Source organism: Plasmodium malariae, assembly GCF_900090045.1.
Source record: "Plasmodium malariae genome assembly, chromosome: 7".
In the NCBI taxonomy this organism is placed as follows: Eukaryota; Apicomplexa; class Aconoidasida; order Haemosporida; family Plasmodiidae; genus Plasmodium; species Plasmodium malariae.
In genome coordinates this window covers 1,854,113-1,873,337 of record NC_041781.1, presented here as the reverse complement: position 1 = coordinate 1,873,337, position 19,225 = coordinate 1,854,113, and the positions used below count along the sequence as shown (strand labels likewise).

At 22.7% G+C, this 19,225-nt stretch overlaps 3 protein-coding genes across 3 annotated transcripts; 1 reads left to right on the top strand and 2 right to left on the bottom strand.

Annotated features, from left to right (window-relative positions):
* Window positions 1–8,774: 8,774 nt before the first annotated feature.
* Window positions 8,775–9,921, top strand: PmUG01_07048300 (Plasmodium exported protein, unknown function; the record flags this gene model as incomplete). The annotated part of the gene is made up of 2 exons (XM_029004241.1): window positions 8,775–8,864; window positions 9,028–9,921. 2 exons carry the CDS (start codon window positions 8,775–8,777, stop codon window positions 9,919–9,921), a joined length of 984 nt encoding a protein of 327 aa, XP_028860950.1.
* A 2,763-nt stretch (window positions 9,922–12,684) lies between these two features.
* Window positions 12,685–13,684, bottom strand: PmUG01_07048200 (Plasmodium exported protein, unknown function; the record flags this gene model as incomplete). Its single annotated transcript, XM_029004240.1, has 2 exons — window positions 12,685–13,383; window positions 13,625–13,684. 2 exons carry the CDS (start codon window positions 13,682–13,684, stop codon window positions 12,685–12,687), a joined length of 759 nt encoding a protein of 252 aa, XP_028860949.1.
* A 2,274-nt stretch (window positions 13,685–15,958) lies between these two features.
* Window positions 15,959–17,080, bottom strand: PmUG01_07048100 (Plasmodium exported protein (PHIST), unknown function; the record flags this gene model as incomplete). Its single annotated transcript, XM_029004239.1, has 2 exons — window positions 15,959–16,705; window positions 17,078–17,080. 2 exons carry the CDS (start codon window positions 17,078–17,080, stop codon window positions 15,959–15,961), a joined length of 750 nt encoding a protein of 249 aa, XP_028860948.1.
* Between the last annotated feature and the right edge of the window lie 2,145 nt (window positions 17,081–19,225).

The window sequence follows — 19,225 nt, the reverse complement described above, 5'->3', positions numbered from 1 at the left end:
AAGATATTACATATCTAAGCAAATATGAATAATAATTATATCACAAAAAAAAAAAAAAAATATTACACTTAAAATATTATAAAGTTAAAAACAAAAAAATTAAACACCAAAATAAAAATATACAAATGGAAAAAACGAAAGGAAAAAATGAAAGGTAAAAATAAAAAATATTTTTATTACAAACAATATATATAGCAAATATTTAAAAAATTATGTTCAAAAGGTAAAGTGACCTTTGAAGTAGTTTAATCCAACAAATAAGCATGCTCAATAATTATATTTTAAAATAAATATATGCTTTTAATATTGAATTTTTCTTTTCTATTTAAATGTTTTTATTAAACTTTTTAATATGTATTCCTTTTTTCTTCTTCTTCCATCGTTCTTCTTTCATCGTTCTATTTTCCTTTTTTTCCTTTTTTTTAAATTAAATTGCCCAAATAATCCAGCTTACCTGCTTCTTAATAAACTACCTTAAACCATGGACTGTTTGACATTGTCATCAGATAATCTATAACTGATGTTAAGGGAATTTATAATCAAACATTTTAAAGGATACGTTAATGTACTAGTAGCAATTCTACTGAGAATATTATATTTAATTTTTTTTTTTTTCCACAGCTTCTTACATAACGAGGATCCAATCGACATAAACTAAAACATAAAAAAGGAAAAAAAAGAACATAAATAATTTATGTATTTTTTTTTTTTTTCGCAAATGTTATCAAGAAAAAAAATATTATTAATAATATACCGTTTTTATATTTAAAAATGGAGTTTATGTATACCTCATAATAAATGTAAAAAATAAAAAATATTTTTATTATAAGACCAAGGGAAAGAACAATAAGTAAAGGTGTGAAGCTTAATATTTGTGTTATTCCTAATGTATTATATATTTCAAAGATAGTACAGATGCATCCTTTTTCACAAAGCTCCCCTGAGCAAAGATATATAGATAAAAACTTAAATTTACCATTTAAAGCATTAAGATCTACTTGTATTCCTTTATCAGGTCATTGAACTTTTTGATCTTGTCCCAATCCCCCCTAAAAATCTTGTTCCACTACAGTGGTTAACGAAACATTCATTTCTTGCGAATTTTTGCAAGTTGGTTAAGTACCAACTAATATATATTTTGAACAGTATTCTCTTCCTTCAATATTTTCCACTTCACGTAACGTTTCTTCCCCTGAAGGTAAAGCTCTTTCTACTAATTCCGCTTAGTCATCAGGGTGTCAAACGGTATCTACCAGATCCAAGCTTCCAGTATCCTATGGTTCCGCACCCACCGCAGATTCTTCAACTACACTAGATAATTGAAATGATGGTAAATTTAAGTAATAACATGATATATGCTTAAAATCATTGAACAATAATCTCCGAATATACTGCATAATTCAGTTTCATGTCTACTACTGATTAGGAACTTTCACATTTGGCTGTTCGCTCAACTTCTTCTTTACCTTCTATATCTCTAGATAATTCTTGAACATCAGATTTTAATTAAGATATTAATTTGTTTTGTTTATACTCATCATCACACTTAAAATAATGATCCAAAAAATAACCAACAAAAGGATGACTACATGTTTCATGATCTAATTGTTCATTACATAGTTTATCTATATATTCAATGTACTTACGGTACATTTGGCATATACTACTATAAGAAAAGTTTTAACTCTTAAAATTATCATGATTTGCAAAATAAATCATACAAATCCTTCTATTTTTTCCATCCATAAAAACTACTTTGAAAATAACACAGAAAAGAGAATAGATTTAAATCCTTATTCATAATTTTTCCTACTTCACATAGTTCCTTAAAAGCATGTATGTACTCAACATAGACGGATTTTCTATTAAACGTTCTCCATATGTTTTAATAAACACAATAACTAAATTGTGTACAACTCACACTATAATTTCCACCATTTTTGTTAGTTACATGCTCTAAATTCTTTGCAAAATTATTGCAAAAATTAGTAATGCCACTGTACGTATTATCATATGTTACTAATTTACTACAGTATTTATCATATTTACTATTATTAGCGAAAATTTTTTCATTTTCATAGAACTCCCTATAAAACTGATATCCAGATAACTCACTTCAATTGTTTTCATAAATTAAAAAAAAAAAAAAAAAATTCTTATATAAATACTTGTATTGTTCCCGTAAACATAGAATATCTTAGGGTTCATTAAAAGAAATATAAATATATTCACACATAATAAATTTCTTATAACAATTCAACTATGATAGCATAAAAATGTACCTATTCTGTTCTATACCTCAAAATTTATATTCTATTTTGAATTTCTTTTTCTGAATTGATTAATTATGCCTTTGTTCATATAATAAGGATATGCATGTTTTAAAATTAACAGCTCATAATTTATTAATATGCTACTACATGTACCTTTCTATTAGTGAACATTACATATGAATAACTCTCCCCTTTTCCTGACTATTCCTAAATTATATTTTAACATTTCACTACAGTAGTACTTTTAGTACCACATAAAAAATTAATATTCGTACTTTAATTAAGTAAAAATGTAAAAAGTTTCAAAAAATACCATTTTATCAAATTTGCATTTATACATGTGAAACATAGTTCTATTAAAATATGTTATATGCCAAAACACACTATTTTTTATGCGCGCATAATTTGTATATAAATTGTAATTTGTTCAGAAATACTTTTATTAATTAGTCCATTTTCTTTTCTTTTTTATTTTATAAAATAATATAAATAGTTAAACGTTAAATATACTCAAAAAAGTAACAATTCTTTTTTCATTCTTCCTGAATATTTCTTTAATATAGAGAATTAAAATTTCATAACGAACATATTATTTTTATTGTGTCTGCCGTAAGTTCCATGTAGTATTTGTAAGCACTCCTTACCGACATAATATTAGATGAACAATGCGTTAAAATTTGAAAAAAAGAATGAAAAATTTTATTAAATGGTAAATAGGACAAAATTTATAGCGAACATTTCTCATAAATATAATTATATTTACATTTTTCAAGACGATACCTACAGCTAATGCTTAAAAAAGTATTACCTTGCCTTATTTTTTATAATTTTCCTATAATTACTATTCATTGGAAAATATTAATTATAATTGCTCAATTCAATTATTATCATACGAAATGTATATAGTACCATCTGCATATTATTACTATATTAATATAGTAAAGTTATTTTCATTAAAAATATTTTTTTTAAAAAAATAAAAAACGAAGTGTATCTGTTTAATTATTACGAGCATTGCAAGGAATAATGCGTGAAGAAAATATTTTTATAATTTACATTATAACTCAAGCACGATTTTCATCATTAAAATAAATACAATCTATTAAATATCAACTTATAACCTCAGTAAATAGAAACATAAATCCTCTCTCCACCCCCCACTCCAATAATTTTCTTTTACATTAAAACAAGATATATCTGAAAAAATAGTGGCATACTAATATTTATAAAATTTTTTGTGTAATTTATATCAATTGCATTTTTTCCCTTAAGATGCTTTGTAAAAATTACGTTAAAAAATAAAAATAAATTTTTTTAAAAGACATGACAAAATTACAAAGAATTAATCTTGGATTTTTTTTTATTTTTTATTATATACATATATATAATCTGATATAAAAATATATATATATATATATATATATATATATATATATAAACCTTATTATATCACAGTTTAATTATTTAAAATATTTAACAACTAATTTTACATATTTTGAAGGACAAAATTTTGAAAAGAAAAAAATAATTTTTTTTTGTTAATAGCGTAAAAACATTTCTGTAATTTCATACGAATTCTACTAAGGCATTTCACAATATTGACATCGTAAAGAGCATATTATTGCAAATTTTTATGAGCAGCAAAATAATATAAAAAAATAATTTTTTTTATTATTAAAGTTTTCGAGGACCATTATTTAGGTTTTATTAAGAATTCTCCTTCTATTTATCAGTTTAACTTTTCAACTTTATATAATCTCATATATATATATATATATATATATAAGCTATCATATGACATCCTGTTATGCGTAAAATTGTAAATAATGCATTATATTATATACATAAATTAGTGCGCTGTATGCGAATAAAATATGTAATGAAACAACATATATAACGTGGAATAAAATATACATATTTATACGTACAAATAAAACATTTTGAATATTTAGTAAACATATCTTTACATTTTCTGGTATACATATTACAACAAATAAAATCAAACTTACAAATAATATTGTTTTCATGTTAATTAAAAGACTATATTATAGCAAAAATTTAGTGCTGATACAATAAATAATTTCTTTTTGAAAAGATAACGCTCTCTTTAAAGTTTTAAAAAATGTAACAGTATATTAAAATGTTTGCTCTGTTCGAATAAATAAAAAATATATAGCCTTTTTTAAATATGTAACTATGAATAAATATATGTACAGTTAACACATAGTAACATTATTCAACACTCCTTTTTGTTAATTTTGCTTATAATAAACTTATATAACTCCTTTAATATTAATACCTTTTATTAACTAAAACTAAGAAATAATCGTCTTATTCTTTTTTTTTTTTTTTTTTTTTTTCAATATTTATTTCTTTTATTCTTCTAATTATAACTTTTTTTACGAAAATATATAAACTCAAAATAATTTCATCAATCTTACTGAAATATTAAAAAAGTATCTTAGTTTTAAATAATTTTCATGTGCTCTTAATATTGCTTTTCGCCTAAGCATAGATAAAAATTGTATATTTTTTCATTTATTTTTCCATCAAAAACAATTATGTATACACTACTAATTCAGCTACGTTTTTCCATACTCACGAATACTCCATGTCAACACATACTAATTATTTATACAACAATTACTAAAAACTTTTATCGTTTAATGACGTTCTTCCTTTTTTAACTTTTGATACAACGTTATACTTTTTCCAGTATATTATAGTAAAATATTTTTCCCTACCACATTCATATCATTTTGATAAATATATACATATATATATATGGCATTCTACCAAATGAATTTGTTTTTTCATATTTCTAAATAAAATTATGCTTATGACCACCTCATTCTTTCATTTTACATTCGTTCGGACTAATTTAACCAACATTTTACTTCTATCTAGTAACAAAAATTATGAGCACAATTATATAATGTGTTATATAACCTCTCCCTAAAGCTACTAATTAAAGATTGAAAACTTCCCTGTTGTGGAATCTACATATCTGCATTTTTAATACTACGTCTTTTTTATTATATTTTTTTTTTTTTTTTTTGTCACCCGCACTCCCCCCTTTGCAGATACTTAATGAGAGTACAACAGTAAATATTTAAAATAATTCAACACAGACATAATATCTTTATATCATAGTTATAAATTGTTATTAAAAAAAAAAAAATAATAATGGTCATTCCTGGTATGATAAAACATTTACATATTTAAAAAGTGGTTTCCACATTCCTTAAACAAAAAAAAACAAAAAAAAAAAAAAAATTAGAAATCCGCAAAGTGACATATTTGTCAAAATATTAATCTGTATTATGCTATTATTGAACATCCTCACAATTTAAACCAATTCCCTTATTCAATTGTTGGTAAAATATGCACGAAATGAAATGTTTTCATTGATAGATTTGACTATCATGGATAAGATAAATTATATTAATTATTAATTACTGAAAAAAATAATTATTTTCATGAAGGAATAATTATATTGACACTTCCTAAGCAGAAGGAAGATCAAACTAGTAACACAAAAAAAAAAAAAAAATAAATAAAAAAAATATAATTCAGTGTGGCACTACCTCCAACTTTGAATATTCCCCTTAACGCCAAAATACACGAATTAAATAGAATAATAAATTCTGTTAAAAATTAAATAATTATGAAGAGCGGTTATAATGCTTATTCAGATGACTATTCCTACATGTATATGTGCTCTTTATTACTACCGATCCTTCAATATATATTGATATTTTTTCATAAGAAATATTTTTTAAAATTCAATATGGAATGACTTACTTGATAGTAATATTCATAATTACAAAGTATTATACTCTTCCTTTTTTTCAACAAAAAAAAAAAAAATAATAAAGTACAGTATTTTATAATCTTAAAAGTGTAAATAATGAAAAATTATATCATAAAATAATTTGTTAATATATAACTACAGAATTATCCTATAACCATATTTTTTAAAAAATAAAATTCATGCTAATATATATTTTTGCATATATGGATATATATATATATTTTACGATTCACCAAGTAGCGTACATGTCATTTGTATAACCTTTTTCCATTAAGAATATTTTACTTACTAAAAAGCTACTTCTTAAGAGTGTAAATACATTTTTTTTTTTTTTTTTATTTTATTTTATTAATATATATTGATTCCACATTAATTTAATTATTAAATCATATAAAGAATAATAAACTTATATAATTTAACAGCAAGATCATTTTTACCACACTATTCTTAATTGCTATGGGAAAATTATTATGTTGTATGGTATCTCTATTAAGGCTTACAATTCTCAGTTCAGACATTGCACCATAATTCATAAATATTACTTATTACACACTAAATGAATAGTTCAGTACATAATAATTTTTAACCTTAATAATTTTCCTCAAGAATGTTCAAATATACGTATTTGAGCTACAAATTTTAAGGCAAAAAAAAACAATTTTGTACACACATTTTAAAAAGTTGCTTAGTTATATGATATTTTATCAGAATTAATATATTTTGAAATATAGCAAATATTATCAAAATGTATAAGATTATGTTTCATACATGCATGATATTTCCATTATGCAACCTTAAGTGCTTCCTCACATATTGCTTTAAAATATTCTTATGGGGAAATAAATCCATTAGTGCTATTATATTATCGACTACATCTTCACTTACTATTAATAAACTTACGGAAAATAATTTAACTATTAAATATAAGCATTCTACCTATATATATATATATATATATATATATATATAATATATATGCACACAACAATTTCACCAATGCTTACATAAAGATGTGTAGCAGAAAAACCCCGGTATAATGATATTATAAATGAATTAAACAAATATAAATTTAATTTAAATCATTCTGTTCGCATTTCCTTTTATACATAAAAAATAATACGTATATGAGAATTATATTTATATTAATTTTAACATTAATATCAATGTTAAAGTTAAGATAATTTTAAAAAATATACGTAAAAAATAAAACATTTCAGTAAACAACGAATAAATGTTAATATAACCTTTAACGGCTTATTGGGACATTAATAATGCACATAAAATAATGAACTACTAATTTTGGATCTTTAATATTTTTTTGTAAATACTCTATTTTATTTTTTTTCCTTTTTTGGAGGCTTCATTGTGAAGATTTTATTAGCTTGTTATATTGGGTTCTTTTAATCAATGTGTATGTTATAACACACGTATGAATACTTATATATGAGTGTATATATGTGTGCGTATTCCCCTTTATACTAAAGCAAAGTGGAAAATACAAAAAGCATTAAAATAATTTTAAAGCACCAGTTTATCTTATCTGAATATTTTATTTTAATTACATTGTGAAAAGAAGCAAAATGTTTCCTCTTTTATCAGTTTTTATTTATTTTATTTTATTGTATTATTTTTTTATTTTATTGTATTATTTTTTTATTTTATTTCTTTTTTATTTTATTATTTTATTATTTCTTTATTTCATCATTTTTTTATTTTACATGTTTTTATTTTTGCATATTTTTAATTTTGCATAATCTTATTTTATCGATTTATTTTTTATTTATACATTCTATTTTGTATATACATTTTATATTTTAACTAAAAAAAAATGTTCATATAAGATAAATATACTACACATGCACAAATTCAAATTTTTATTAATTTTTTTTAATTTTTCTTATACTTGCATTTCAACCAAATTTTTTAATATTCATGCAAAAATTTTCAAAGTTCGCTTAAAACTCTCAAATATTAGGTTAAAAATTAATTATTTAAAACATTAAGATTAATTTCAACTCTGCTTCATAATACTATGAGAAAGGTATAAGGCATGCCATAAAAAAATATATATTTTTACAATTTACTGTTTATATATGTTATTAAACTATTTTAAGTTTATTTATACTTATGCATGACGTAATCTTAGTGTAAAATAACTAATCATTTATATTTAAAAGATAAATGGATAATCATATAAATTGATAAATGGGTAATCAGAAAAATGGATCATTAGATAAATAAAAAAATATATATTAAATATAGTATTCTTAAATAATACAAATGTAAATTTTTTCTTTCTTTTTTCTTAGATAATTATTTATGCATAAACACACTTTACGTGTAATTATTTTATGACACATATTTTATATTTATTATAGTCCGATTATAGTTTTAAAATATTTTATTCAGTAATATTTTTATTTAGAATACTAAGCAAAATATTTTTCTTTAATATATATATATATAAATATATATATTTTTTTTTTTTTTCCCCTTGTAATTGATATTGTATTATTACGTTTATTTAATATCGAAAAATTAGAACATTTTAAATTTTGCAGAAATAGAAAGCGGTAATAAAGTAAAAATATAGCCGAACAGCACCTACTCAATATATAAAGAAAAAGTTAAATGGCAAAAAATTTTGCTTTTACCCAAATGATTTAGCAACTTTAAAGAAATTCAATATGAGGAAAATAACGAATAAATACTTTATCGTTTTCACAAAAATTTTTATTTTTTCCCTTTTAATATGTGTATGGAAATATTCTTATGAGGTGAGGCAAAAATAAAATATAAATATGTTTTATCCTTTAAGTTATTGTTATTCTTGATGTTCGTCGTAAGACGGAAGTTTGTAAATATATACATATACGCGTACACATACACTGACAACAAATAAACCCCTTCTAACATTACACACATGGCATAATTTTTTAGTTTAGCAACTTTCGTAAATCGTGGGATGAGCAAATAGGCCGGAAGGACCCATTAAATTTCAGACTCAACAGATTATTAAAGGGAAGAATACAATCAAAGGGATATCAGGGTAATTCTAATTTAAGATCGAAAATATTGGATTTATTAGAAGGAGATGATAATACACTTGGGAAAAGATTTAATGCATTAATCCATGATGATAATTTTCGAAAAGAGCTTCATGCCTTATTATTCAAAGAAGATTTTCAAAGACAGTTTGATCAGTTAAAGCAAAATGAAAAATTAGAGGTACTTTTTGATTTATTCAAATTACAAGATTCTAGTAGACTATTTGATTTATTAATAAGTACGAATTTTGAAAATCCATTTGAAACCAAAACTTTCGATGCGGATACTGAAAAACAAAATGATCAGACAAGTACAGATGATGATTTTGAAACAGGAAATAAAGAAGGTGGTTCAAATTTTCTTGATATAACAGAAGAAGGAGATAATTTTTTAAATAAACGTAAACCAAAAAGTATACGTGATGTTTTAAGAAAAGTAAACTCACAAATTGACGTAGAAATGCCGCATCTCATGAACAATGTACTGTGTGGTAAACCTTCTTTAAAACAAAAAAGGAAATACAGAAAATTATTAAAATTTATGAAGAAATTAAAAAAATATTCACCTTATATATTAGCCTACTCTGTTCTTATTGGGTCCTTATTGCAGATTATTACCATATCTCTTTTGAATATGAATACTTTGATGTATATTATATTATCTGTTATTTTTTATAACCTACTTATTTTTGTGGGAATATACTACGTGCATAAATTTTTGAAAGTTATTTATATGAAAAAGAAAGCAAAAAATTTAAAAGCCAATCAGAAATATATAAAATATTGAGAAATATGGACATAATTGTGCACAGAGGCAAGCGTGTATACGCGCATACGTGCATATGTACATACTTACATAAATACTTAAATATTCGTACATTTTTACGTGCATAAATATTTGAGAAAATTATTACAAACCTCTTAATTTATTGTAATAGTTTATTTGCTATTTAAACGGTATGTATTTATATATGTGCATATCTATATATACATATATATCTTTAAGTGCAAAAAGAGGTATTCAAATAATATGCCATAAAAGTTTTATTCGCATGATTTTTCTTATATTTAATTCACAAAATAATGTAAATTTTATGTTTACCCAAACATAAATAGTCAGCTTGAGTATTTTAACTGCATATATAAATTGTTAATTTAGACATTTAAAAAGCTTCACTTGTTAGAATATTTTATTTTAACTTACTACTTTTTATTTTACATTACTATATTTTACTTCATTTTACTAAATTTTACTTCGTTCTTTTTTTTTTTTTTTTTTTTTTCCTTCCATTTTTTATGTACATATTTGAGAGAAATTTTCTGTTATTTCTTTGTTTTATATAACATATTAAAGGAGTGATAAAATTAATTTAAGTACTACATTTTCCCTTGAAAAAAATATACAAAAGAAAACAGAACAGAACAAAAACTGATAGCTCATATTTGTTTTTATGATTTTTAACTTTTGAACATAATTTTTGAGATTTAATTATTATTATTATTAATATTATTATTTCCCTAGTTAAATAGCAGAAATTTTAATGTTTGCATAAAAAATGAGTATTAACTATTTTGTATACATTATTTTATTTTATTTATGAACACAGAATTTCAAATTTCTTGCCATATATAACACTAATCCTTCCACATTTAAAACTGACTCAGTAATGATCATTCTTTATTAATTTTATCCTGTATCTTTGAAAAGCTTAATGTAACTACTTATCATAGTAGTAATTTTTATTTACCTTATATTCGTACAATTCACTCTCCAAGCCGTTCTTCACTTTTAAATTATACTTTTCATTTTTTTATTCCTAATTTTTTTTTTTTTTTTTTTACACAACCAAATTTTAATCGTTAATCCAGCATATAAAATGCCCCTTATTATAGCTGATTGACGAATAAATAATGATTGATCTCTTAAACTCTCATATATATTTCATTTTTTGATCGTAAGGTGTAAAAAGTTGGTATTATAAATATTTAACCCTGATCCTATGATATTAAAATTTGATAAGATACTCAACCTCACATTAGAACAATATTATCTACATTTTATACCCCCATTTAGTTAAAGTACAACTGTATGCATTATTTAAGCACTTCATTGTAATTATATCGCGTACACCTTAACATAAATACATATATATATATATATATATATATATATATATATATATATATATATATATGTATGCATTTATGCACTTCGGACAAATACAATAAGATATCCTGTTATTTTAAATTAAAAGCACATGTTTTCTCAAAAGTATCTCTAACTTATGTTTGATGTAAAAAAAAAAAACGACTTTCTAAACAGCATCATAACGCCTTTATGTTGTTCTATGTTATATTTCTATATATTAATCATATATTTAAATAATAACTTCTAGTTGAGGTATTTATATCCCCCCCCCGTAAAGTGAACAGTCAAAATAAAACATTAAATAAAAACCCCCCAAAATGAGTGAAAGACCTAATATAAGTGTTAAATAAAGTTTATGCACTAACGCACATGTATGCATACACATACATGTTAGTGTTGATAAATAAATATATATATACATATATATATATGTAAATACTTACACAGGTACATATTTTTAATGGTGTCCATAATTCCTTGTAGCCCTCTTAAAACCGCTTCCCATACTTCAGCAACCAAACATACAAAACTTTTTTCTAAATTCAAAATTTTGAAAGAAAACAAAATATAAGAAATTAAAGAAGCGAATTAATATCTATAAAAAAGTATTTCTTATTTTTTGCAATATTATTTTACCATTTTCCTTCTTGCAAATGAACAACTGCATAATTAGGATGCCACATCAAAAGAATTAAAAAAAAATATATATTAAAAGATAAAAGTAAAAAAATAAAAAATAATAAACGTTAACAAAAATATACCACCTGATTAATTTTTAAGTAGATTTTAAAAGCAGTGTCCTATTTTCGTTTTTAACTTAATTTAGGTAATAAATCAAATGGGATTATTGCAGTATGTTTTATTTATTAAATTTTTTTTTTTTTTTCTTTGTTTTTTTCCATACATACTATTTATAATCATATATCATTATTTCATTTTTGTGCTTCGACAAATATACATATTTCCTTTAAAAAAAAAAAAAAAAAGAAATTACTCGTATACACATTTCCACAAAATCACAAGTAATACACATATTTATATTTAATTCAAAATAAATAAGAATATTTTTCAAAATTCATAATAATCCCCTTAAGCAAAAAATATAAAAATATTTATGCCTTTGAAGATCCCTCGTACAAATGAACTCAAAGAATTTGAACATACTACATCGACGTTAAAACATATTCTTAATAATTGCAAACACGCATATTTTTTCATGCATAAAAACCTGCAATATATACACATATATTAGCATACTAGGAGGAATCCTAAAATATAGTAAAAATCTATTTTGAGAAGCAAAATGAAGCCAAAAAAAAAAAGAAAAAAAAAAAAAAAACCAAACAGGCAAACAGACTGACCGAGTATGCGAATAACTTAGATATTGAGACACCCCTGTTTCTACCTTGATGCACTAAAAAATATATAGTTCTTCCTTTTCCATTTAAAGGTAAGTTTTTTCACCATTTCGTTAATTCTTAATACAATATTACTCGGGACGTTTTTAATCCTTGAAATTTCTTTTAAAATATTTTGTAACGTAAACAAATTTTTATGTAGTCTGTCATATTTTAAAATTTTTGCAATACAGTAAATAATTAACATAGATGATATAAGAAGTAATATAATAGAAAGCCACGATGTTTCCTGATTTATAAAAAGAATTCCAATCATTGCCATTGCAGGAGGTTCAAAAAGGAACAAATATTCTTTCATTCTCTCTTTTAATTCATCATTATATTTTTCGTAATCAACTTCTTCATCTGAACTTATAGAATATAGTACATTAAATATTAGTTTTTCAAAATATCTATCTACATACTTAAAAAATTCAACAATTCTATTTTTGGTATTTTTCTTAGACGAGTCATCGTTTTGCATTTCGTTATTCAACGTCTTTTCAGATGAATTCACAATTTTGGAAATTATGACTTTTACATTTTTCGACTTATCCTTTTTCTCTTTACATGATAATATGTCAGTCTTTAATTCTTTAAGTTTTGTTTCTTTTTCCTCCGCTAGTATTCTGTTATTTAGTAAATATACTACTACCACTTGTGCTAAATCATGTTCCTTTTCCAAAGATGTATACATAGTAAACTAAAAAGTTGGTTCCCATACATCCACATAAAAATATATATACCTATGCACTTACATACGTATATATATAATTACGTTTTAATAATTTTTGTTTTTTCGAATAGGTAAACATTTTTTTTTTTTTTTACAGAAGTTCAAATTTTGCACATACGTTAATTTTTTTTTTTTAAATAATGAATATAAAAAAAAACAAAAAAAAAAAAAAAAAAATCATTTACGTATTTTCTTCTAATCATCTTACATTACTGTGACACTGAGAGGTCCTAATTATTAGGGGAATAATTAATCCGAAAACTTTCATAAAAAGGAGGAATTTTATTTTTCCATACATATATTAATTGTGCGTAGTTTCCATATCTTCAATTATGTTACAGTATTTTGTCTTCATGTTCATATTATATGTTGCTTATATATATAAATATATATATAAATATATATAAATATATATAAATATATATAAATATAAATATGTATATATATATATAAATGTATGTATATGTACACTACCGTGCTATAACCTGTTTTTGTTATTTCCTCATCCTTTTTTCTTCACTAGATTTTCACGATTTTTCTCAAATTAATACCACACCATGTAGTTAAAAATTAAGTACAACTGTCGTTTTAATTAATTTTTTTTATGAGCGTAAAAGGCAAAATGTGCATTTTAATAAAACATTTTAGTGAGTTTTTCTCAAACAGAAAGGCACAAAATTTATAAATTAACTACGTAATGTTCTTTATAACTAAATTGGTTTACAATTTTTTTCTTTCAAAATAAAATGATAATTTTACACACATTCAAATTCTATCTTCATTTAGAAGTAAAAAAATATAACATTTAAGCTAAGCATATTCATAATAGCAGTGGGTAGGATAGATCAACAGCAAAACAAAAAAAAAAAAAAAAAAAAAAAAAAAAAAAAAAATGATGCTTTAACCATTTCTTTAGAATAAGGCAATTAAAATATTGTTATTGACATTTTTATCATATTTTGTAGTCTCATAATTAAAAATATAGTTTTTTGATTATAGCGATGACAGTAAATAACACGGAAAACAATGTAAAAAATGACTGTTTTTTTTGTTTTATTTTATTTGTTCTATTTGTTCTATTTGTTCTATTTGTTCTATTTTATTTGTAACTATTTGCTCTATTTTATTTGTATTATATACTCTATTTTAATTTGTTTTATTTGTTCCATTTTATTTTGTTTTAACATATTTTAAGTAAAAACTGTTCTGCGAAAAAGCAAGTGAGCGGCCGAAGTTTCCTTAATATACTACTGTGCCAGTATCACACTGGGCTTAATAACACTTGCGCAATATTACATGTAGTGAAACTATTGTACGAAATTATGTAATAATATACAGCAGATAATTAAATTAATTTTAAGACCACCAACAAATAAAATGTATATAATGGAAGTTTTATTATATATATAAAATAACCAATTTGAAACCTCCATATTTTTGTAAAAATATATACATAATGACACATAAGTAATTCGAAGAATGATCTATATTACACCAAATAAATAAAAAAAAAAAAATTAGAAACAAATTGGAAACAAATTAGAAACAAATTAGAATCTAATTAGAAACAAATTAGAAACAAATTAGAATCTAATTAGAAACAAATTAGAAACAAATTAGAATCTAATTAGAACAAATTAGAAACAAATTGGAAACAAATTAGAAACAAATTAGAATCTAATTAGAAACAAATTAGAAACAAATTGGAAACAAATTAGAAACAAATTAGAAACAAATTAGAAACAAATTAGAAACAAATTAGAATCTAATTAGAAACAAATTAGAATCAAATTAGAAACAAATTAGAAACAAATTAGAAACAAATTAGAATCAAATTAGAAACAAATTAGAAAAATAGAAAAAAACTAGCAGTTCAAGAATCATGAATTATTTTCTTTTTTATACTAAAGAATTCTTCCTCCAGCATGGATATAAAAATAAAAAGGCTCGAAGTAGAGAAGAATGACAAAAAAAAAGAAAGAAATGAAGCATCTATTAAGGGGACTCTCTAAGTTTGGAAGTTTCAAAAGTAATATTACAAAACAACTTTTTACAACTAAAAAATAAGATACGGCGTAGATACACACACACATATATATGTATGGTACACATATATACACATATCACAAATAAAAAAAATATATATGCTAGTTATGCAAAATGGTATAAATGGAAAAACATCTATTTATCTATTTGTTTTTTTATTTTTTTGTTTTTCTTTCTTTCTCTCCCTTTTTTAAGAACTATTTTACATAAAAATTGTTACTCTTTCGATGCCCTCACATCTACAATAGCACGTTAGGCATTTTTTAACCAGAATGGCTCCAATAAAAATAGCTTCATTTTTTCTCAAATATACATACACATAAATACACTGATGTGCCACAAATATTTACCACCTACTATATCTTGTTAATATGTCCATTTCACCTTTCACTGTTATACGTTTTTGATCAATCTACCTGCATGCACTCACATACACATAAATGGTACATTCACTATTTGTGCAAATATTTCCATTATATGCATCAAAATATTTAATTTACGTGTGCGGATACCCCTTAAACCATTTATATAACCTCTTAGTCCATTTTTCTTCCATAGCTTCCCTAAAATATTTCCATAATCGTCTCTTCAATTGTACATACCTTTGGAATTCCCACCTAGCACATATTCCATCATCATCTCGTGCAAAATCTTTTATATTTTTATAATCAAATTCTTCTTTTTTCATTAATGCCTTCATCATTTTATTCCTTACATGTTGCTTTATACTACTCTCATAGTTAGATGGTACATTATAAAATTCAGCTAGCAATTTACACATAGTTATTATGTCATCTACCATATTAATATATTTTCTTCTTTCATATTCAATAACATAATTCCATACCAAAATCATAATTTTTGAATCAACTGGACCCTTTAAATTAGCTATTCTAGTATTAAATTCATTTTCTGTTATCATAGCAGTTGAATCTGTACTTATATAGGGGAAAAGCATTTCATTTTTTTTACTTCTTTCCCTTTCTACACTGTCTAATTTTTTTAAATAATGATCTAAAAATTCACTCTCTTTTTCTTCATATTCTTCTTCTCTAGAATTAGAACATGCCTGTTTGTTCCTTTTTGGATTACAAACAAAAGTCATCTCACCTTTTTCACTAAACGTAGGTCTTCTAAATCCTTTTATATGTGAAGGTATACATCCTGATAACTTTCTCGAATTTATATTACTTAATTTCAATTCTAAGTTGCCATTTCCACCTTTCGGTGTTGTATATATATTCTGTAGGAAGAAAATAATATATACCGTTAATAAACTAGGCGTAATTAAAAAAAAAAAAGATTTATACGAATAAATTTAAATAAATCAAAAGCACATGAACATAAAAAAATATTTATTTGAATAAATTTAAATTAATCCGAAGGAAAAAAAAAAAAAAAAAAAAAAAAAGAGAAAACAAAAAGAAAAAGAAAAAAAAATTTCCCTAAATATGTATATGTGTACATATATTGACAAATGTTTAAAATTGTTATACTTGTAACAAGATATGGAACAATAAAAGAACTATTCCACTAAACAAAGCCATAAAAAAACTATATGTTTTAATATTTATCCGTCTGAATAATTTTTTTTAATACAAGTTTTCCCTTTTACCATATTCCCATAAGGAATAATTACTGATAAAGGCAAATTTTAATTTCTTCCCTAATCTTGCGTTTGTTTATACTAATTTATTTTTTATATACATATATGCACATATATTTGTATATACACATTCTTGTGAATTATAAGAAAAGATATGCGCCTAATTAAGTAACGTTAATATTTATATTACCCAACTACAGCTAAGAGTATTTTTTTTTTTTTTTTTTTTTTTGTTTGCAACTATATGTTAGAATAAGCACAACTTTTCACTCATTTGTCTAGTTCATCTATATTCAGAAGGGCGGGAAGAAATAAAAAAAAATATAATAAAAAAATAATAAAAGGTAAAAAAAAAAAAAAAGCAACACATAAACAGAGGAAGAAAAAACTTATAAAAATATTTTAAAAACTATTCTACATAATTCAAAAAAAAAAAAAAAAAAAAAGAGAAATATAAAAAAATAAATGTATTCATAAAAAATGCCTAAAAACGTTTTGTTAAATTAACACATCTACCACATATATATATATATATTTAATATGCCATAAAGGTAACTAAAATAATAATAAAATAATCATGAAGCTTAAAATACATATATAGCTATTTTCAAAAAACAAAGAATCTCATTTTTTTTTTTTTAAATTAAAACCTAAAAAAGTAGATAATTAACTGTTAACGATAAAACTACTGCAAATCCATAGTTTTATTCTTATAAGAAATAATTATATAATTTTTAAAGAAAATATGTTTTGTAATTTATTTTTCTTCATCTTAACGTCAGCATTATATATATTATGTACAATGAAAAAACTCTACCCATCACAGAATTATTCCTTTTTTATTTAATATCAGTTTATATTAGATTCTAAGAAAAAAAAAAGGTTGAGACAAAAAATATAATTCATACAATTTCAACAGTTTAATCATCTTATGACAGTTAAAATATTTTTACGTATAAATATATTAATTTCTAATGATATATATTTTTTAAATAACATAATAAAAAGGATACAATTTTTTTTTTTTTTTTTTGCGTTAATAGTATATATATATATATATATAAACTTGCATGTTAATTTTTTTAAATTTCTTTTGAACTTCTCATTTTTAGGGGTCTTTCTTCAAATTATGCGATTAGTTAAATGAAAAAAAAAAAAAAAAAATATATATATATATACATTTATACAAATATACATATATACAATTATGAAGGTATACATACATATATATATATATATATATATATATATATATATATATATATATTATTTATGTGGTAAGTTTCTTCTTTTTTTTAATTGTTAGCGTTTATGTATTAAGAATGAATGAACGAAACCTCTAAAAAATTATTAAATAATACAACCTCTTTTTATTTCTACATTGTAGTAATAATAGTTAGGGATTCTTCTTTTTAACTAAAATAAAAGAGTAAATTAGTCCGTTGTGTTGTACAACAGTTTATACCATTTGTTGTTTTTGTTTTTTTTTTATGGGTGTACTAGTCTTTGTTTGAAGAAATGGATAAGTATGATCATCTTAAGGCTTATGTAGAAGATAATAAGCAAAATGGGTAATTAAATAAAAAAAAATACAATAACAAATACGTTAAAAAATGCATTAAAAAAATATATAAAAAATTACATTAAAAAATATATTAAAAAGTACGTAAGCAGATAAGATAAAAAATATAATAACAAATGGTAGTATCACATATAGTACCAAATGCAGTTCCTAATTAACTGACCAATTCACAAACCATTTTGACAATAATATTGTTCAAACCCTCCAAAATTTATGAACTTGTTAAGAAATATGATCAAGTTCATATCCCAAATGTAACACTAAAATATCATTTATGTAGTACTCCAATTTGAACTCGATTTTTTTACTCATTATATATTACTTGAACATTTATGTTATTTGAGATAATATTTTATCCTCTTTTAGGTGTTCATATTTTTATGTTTGAAAGAGTATATCTGTGTTTTATGTATTTTTTTTTTTTTTTTTTTTTTTTTTCACATTTCTAAAGTTAGACGAATTAATCAATATATATAATGATTCATTCTTAAGGGGAGTTTTTTTAAGGAAAGTTATTATAAGCAATTTTCTGAAAATAATTTAAAAGCTAAAAACAAATCGTATGTGAATTTTAT